Consider the following 6,000-nt stretch of genomic DNA (forward strand, 5'->3'; position numbering starts at 1 on the left):
CCAGCTGCCACAGTGACCTATCAATAGACTTTACTAATACTGTTTACATTCAAACTACCACCACTGTGTTCCTAGCAGAGCCACAGTTAATAATGCTTTCAGAATACAGGTACAGTGTATTGCCACATGGAAATCTCTGTTCCATCATCCCAGAACAAAGTGTAGAGATGAATAACAGGTATAGCACAAAGGTCCTGTATCAAACACTACCTGAATTTCTCTGAATTCATTAATAGTGTGTAAACATTACAGTGATAGCCTCGCTCATTAAAAACCTAAGAGGTTCAAAGTTCCTTTGCTTGTCTCTCTTAGGTGGGTCCTTATCTTCAAAGACAGTAATTCGCAAACATTTTCAAGTTTTGCTGGTAGAATAGCTGGTGTTATTTCTATTTATCAGAATAAGGTGATAAATACTTAGCAGACTAACTTTGTTTATAGAAATCTTTCAATGTGAGTGGACTTCTGAAATTAAGACCAAAGTCCCAATATAGTTATGGTAAAAATGGGACATAATTCTGTTCCTCTCTATTCTTTAGACTTCCAAGAGAAGGATTCGGACAAGAGAAACAACTTTTCCAAGTATTCCACTATCTACCACTTTATTTCAACTAATTTTTTTTCTGAATGAATAAATTACATTGTCAGCCATCCTGGTTTTCAGCAGTAAAATACTCTCAAGCTGCCATTACATATCCACCAATAAAAATATTTCTGTGCTGTAAATACATCTGTCAAAGCCTGTTTGTTCACCACCACTGGAATAAAGAAACTAGTTGATATCCCATCACTTCTCAGTGGCATAGATTAAATTCATGACACAACAGTCTGGAGACAAACACCAATTTATGTAGTAGTTTTTAAATCAATGTGCAAATCTCTATGAATTCCACAAGGGAAGTAAAAGAAACCACATTTTATTTCAAGATTTTTGACCATTAACGAATATTGCCTGGTTATCTTCCAGACACAAAAGCACCATTTGTTGCCATCAAACACTGTGGGGCTAAAGAAAGAAAAAATGAATGACTCATTAAGTTTACTACCCTGCAAAATGCCTCTTTGCTTGAGACACAGATTCTCAAGATCCACTTTACCAAACCTAAAGCCTACTCTTTCACTAGTCATCCGTGTTAAAATTTTAAGTTTAAAGCAAAAGATAACAAAAAACCAAGCCTAAAAGCAAAAATAACAGAACTCCGATGATTTTCAATTGCATCATCAGTGATCACTCTTCTAAAAAATAGCCCCATGTTACCTACACCAGTGCTGGCCATGTCTGTGATGGTCCTCAACTCCATAATCCCATAACCACGGTAAGCACCAGCAATGCTGCTTGATCTTTTATGAATTGTACTTTTAGAGTGAAGTCCTCACCAAAGGTATTGTATTCTATCACCTGCTCAGTAGAGATTTCTAAGTCATCTCTAGACTCTTTTTATTACCCTTGTTCACATAAAAAAAGCATTGTAAAACAGACTTCCTGATATATTTTTTTTCACTTTCTGGAAATCTTACAACTCAACCTCTAACAGCAAGTGTGCAAGAAAGGCATAAAATCAGCACAACTGTGGAATGTTGGGGTAAAATGTAAATGGGGCAGTTGGATCTACTATCACTGCATTAGGATCCCAAAAAGAAAGGGAAAGAAAACATGAGACACAGATAAAACCATGTCTTATCCATCACCTGTGGGGAGGCTGGGGGTGAAAGAAACAGATATCTTAAATAGTACCAAGAGTAACTATGTAATAAATAAAATTATCAAGTTCATTGCTGACTAGTCTGTAAAATGACCAGTTGAATCTGCCATCATACCTGGTGAGTAACATCATCAACAGACACCTCCACTATTCCCTGTGGAAGCTGCTGCCCAGTTTCACTCGTAGGAATGAATTGTTGCAGTGGTCCTGCCCAGTCCCTTGACTATGCTTATCTTTCACAAGGGAGCAGAAATGGGACGCAGGGCACATAATACACAGACATTTTTCATATGCCACTGGCTGGCCGATTATGGGTTTCTGTGACCAAATAACAAGCTGTCATCTACAAAACAGTTTGGATGGCATGTGAAATATTACTAACATGCTCAAAAGCATGTTACACATTTTTAGATTTTGTTAAGCATTGCACGCTTACTGAAAACAGAAGAACGAAGGAAAACATGGTCAGGGCTTGGCAGATAAAGCAGATAACAGATTTACAAAACTTTAGAGAGCATTCAGAGCAGAAGGTGCTACCTACACATTTCACACCACGGAATACATGAGGCAAATTACCCCCCCTTCTACCAGGGGTCAGTTATTGCAGCTGGGTGTGCACCTCACCTGCTTGGAATCAGCACTCCAGTTTACTTCATGCACTACTTCATGCTTGACAATACAATCAAGACATTAGAAAGTGTACTATTTTTACTATATCTTGTAATTTATACTACAATTAATACAATTGTACGTACATACAATATGTATGTGAATACATAAATAGAAATTATACAATTCCTTATGACAAATAATATGCTCACTTTTGGTCACCATCATCAACTATTTAGAAAGAATGGATCTTCTTGCATTTCATTTTTATTCATAAAACGTAAGGCTACCCTGGTTTGTAAGAATCAAAATTATAAAATATTGTATGACAGAATAGAATGTTTTACATACTGAAGATGCACACTGCCATACCCCCAATGGAACAGGCTACAACTGCTAAGTAATTGAAGATATCACTGAGGATACAGCTGTCAGTGCAGCCATTTCCACTAATTCAATTGTCAGCCAACATTTTTGGCAGCAAATGTACTCAGCTTAATAGATTTATGTAGTTTAGTTGTGTATAGGTGTAGTCTTCATTATCTTCTGCCTGTTTGCCCATCTTATATTTACAGAAATTCTTCAGTGCCAGCTTCTAAATAAAGTCTGACATTTAAAAAAATGTTTTTACTTTTTAATGAAAACATGAAATGTGCTTTTTATTCAGTTGTACTCAGTTCTCCACAGTACAAGAGGAAACAGGTATGAGCTGTCTGTGTTTTAAACTACTTTGTTCATCCCACAGAAGAACCACTGATCGACACCCCATGCCTGTATGCTCATGACCTCTAACCCTACAGTAGCGCTCACCATTTATGAGCAATGTTAGCCTGCAAGCTAACAAAAATGCCAAGTTAGGACTGCTTAGTATCCTTCATAAACATAATACAATTCCAAGATACACAATTAAGTTTAAACAGTCATCATTGTCTTAGTTCAAATGAAAAGATTCTAGTAACAGATGGCAATGGAATTAAAAAAAACCTCCAGACTCGAAGACAGTTAACTTATCTGTTAACACAGTAGTTTCAGACCTAGTAGAACAGATTTCTCCAGCCAGCAGCTTTACGTCTTTACTGTTAAATTTTACATCCATAAACAGTTATGTGGAAGAACATTAAAGGAGGAAAAAAAAAATCACTTCTATTTACTAAAATCAGTAAAATTCTGCAGAGAGAAATTAAAATCTGTGGTTATTCAATTAGGCAAAAAAATAATGAAATGGTTGAATAAGTATTGCTTAAATATATTTAGCTGTTAACAAGCCAAGCTTAGTGACAACTTCTGAAATATCATACAAGCTCTATGACTTGAAAGATCACAGAACTGATCCATCTAAAAAGAAACAGACTGGAAAGGAGGGGGACTTTTTCCCCCAATTGAACCAGTTCCCTCTTCTGAGTCTCCACAAATCATACTGCTAGCACATGACAGGACTGCAGAAGGAAAAGACCTATTTAATTCTATCATGGATAGTGGAAATATCTTGGAACTACAGCCCAGACATCCATTCCTTCTGGATGAGTTTCAGCATGGCATACAATTTTTTTTCTTTATTCTATTTACAGTGCATCTACTGTATTTTAAAAGATGGTAGGTATTTGGTATCTCAACTTGTTTTTTCCTAATTATAACATCTACCTGCCTTCAATAAGTTTTCTTTAAGAAGTCTTAATGCATCACTGAAATACAAGGACATTTATATGTCTATTTAAGATGCACAGGAGAGGAAAAAAAAGGAGGGAAGTACTTTCCGATCACTTACCGGAATATAGGAGTGTGACCAGGCTTAGGTTTGTTCCAAGTAAAGTGCGAAGGAACAGAAAGAAATTGGTCTCCGGGCAAGTCTTTTTTCAAGGTGTGCTGAGATCCAGAGCAATCATCTACCGCAGTTTCAAGGGATGATGACAAGTTACCTTGCTCTTCAGGACAGATATCTATTTTTCCAGATAAAGTGGCAGTCTGATCCTCTGAGGTCTTTCTGGTTTTTAGAGGAATATCAGTCTCTGTACAACACTGAAAGGGTGAAAGGCCAGAATTAAGGCCTTGTACATTATGAATGGAAGCGTTTAGCCACGTGTCTTCTGTTATGCTTCCTCTGGGAGAATGGCCAGGTGATGGAGTTGGAGAATGGTGAGGAGAGAGAGAACCAGCATAGCAAATCTCAGCACTGGAGTGTCGTCGTTTCCCACAGGGGGATGTAGGTCTTGATGAGGGCCTTGATGTTGGTCTAGGGCTTAGCCAATTTTCATCTGTAATACTAGTTCTAGGAGAATGGCAGGGAGACTGTCTAGGTGACAAGGCATGCCCAAATCCATAAGGCTGCTGCCACGTTTCATCACTGGGACCCCTCGGAGAACCACCAGGTGATGCCAAAGGAGAGCCAAGGGTAAATCGAGCAGCTGCTTCATTTAGCTCTGAGTCTACATCATCATAAACATGGGAAATGGATTCACAAGAGGAAGCATCTGAAAACCAGCTCCTGGATGAAATGCTGCTGGCAGGGCTCGGACTAAGGGATGATTCCCTATACGATGGCTCAAGAGGAAGATAGAGATGGTCCCGGGAAGGCCTTTCCATATACTCATTTTCTGTGCCATTTGTGTGTAATTCATCTTCACTGGCCTCAATCCCCTGGTGACAGTTGGGTGAAATCGATGTGATTTGAATGCTGGGGCACTCGAAGGGCTTGGGTCCACCTAGTGGACTGTACTTGGATTCTGGTACCTCGCAAGTGCCTTCATAGTTCTTGTGACTCTGAAGTCTTGTAGGAGGTGTCAGAGGAGAGGAGTGAGACTGCAGTCCATGGCGAGGAATACAAATTGGCTGATTGACAGAGGATGATGGCTGGTCTACATTAAAGATATATATGGATGCACAGTCATCTGACTCAAGATCTGAAAACAAAATTTAAAAAGAAAAAAAAAGTAGTAAGAGTCAGAATGCAACACTTGGAAAAATGCCATAAACAAAATCCTTTGCTTCCCAGACATGGGCTGTTATCAACATCCTAGACATTTCCCACTACTCTAAGTTACACAAAATAAAGCTAATTCTTAATTTTAAATTTTCCCCAGTCAATTTTACAGAGAAATATGACTACAGTATGGTTTTCTATCATAAATCCTGTTCTCAAGCAGATTTCACAGTTTATACACATCTTCAGTCATTGAAAATATATAAACAGAAAAATGGGTTGAAATCCTGAAAGGATCTAAGCCTGAACACTCAGTTCCAACTTCCTTTCATAACTGTATTCCACTTTAATAATTAAACATTTTTAATCAAAAATCATTAAAAATTCATCTTTTTGACACAAATAAGGCTAAGGTACTTTCTGCAAGCCCAGTCAATACTTACAAGCACCAGAACACCACATACATAATATTTATCTACTTCAACAATAGAAAGCACATCTTACAGTGACTCAAACTTGAATGAAGATCATGAACTTCTAAAAACATTCAACCAAAAGAGCCCTAACAATGAATATTATAAAAGATACTATGAAGAATCATATTCCTAAGATATATTTTTTGTAGCTTAGAAAACTGTCAATTGCCTATGCTAAATAGCATTTTTCAGTGCAGTCGCGTGAAGTTTGAGCACAAGTTGTTCAGCAAAATAAGGCAAAACAAAATATTCTCAGATCTCGCTAACTTATCCAAAACACAGGAAATATTCCAAAGAA

General features: G+C 37.6%; 1 protein-coding gene across 2 annotated transcripts in view; it reads right to left on the reverse strand.

The window, feature by feature from the left end:
• NFATC3 (nuclear factor of activated T-cells 3) overlaps positions 1-5,206 on the reverse strand; it is a 50,861-nt gene extending 45,655 nt beyond the window's left edge. For both annotated transcript variants that reach the window (XM_017740993.1, XM_008638780.2), the window contains exon 1: positions 4,075-5,206. In XM_017740993.1, coding sequence (XP_017596482.1) covers positions 4,075-4,889 — 815 coding nt within the window. In that variant the 5' untranslated portion in view covers positions 4,890-5,206. The remainder of the gene's footprint in view (positions 1-4,074) is intronic.
• Positions 5,207-6,000: the final 794 nt, after the last annotated feature.

This window comes from Corvus brachyrhynchos, unplaced genomic scaffold, assembly GCF_000691975.1.
Source record: "Corvus brachyrhynchos isolate BGI_N302 unplaced genomic scaffold, ASM69197v1 scaffold26, whole genome shotgun sequence".
Taxonomy (NCBI): Eukaryota; Metazoa; Chordata; class Aves; order Passeriformes; family Corvidae; genus Corvus; species Corvus brachyrhynchos.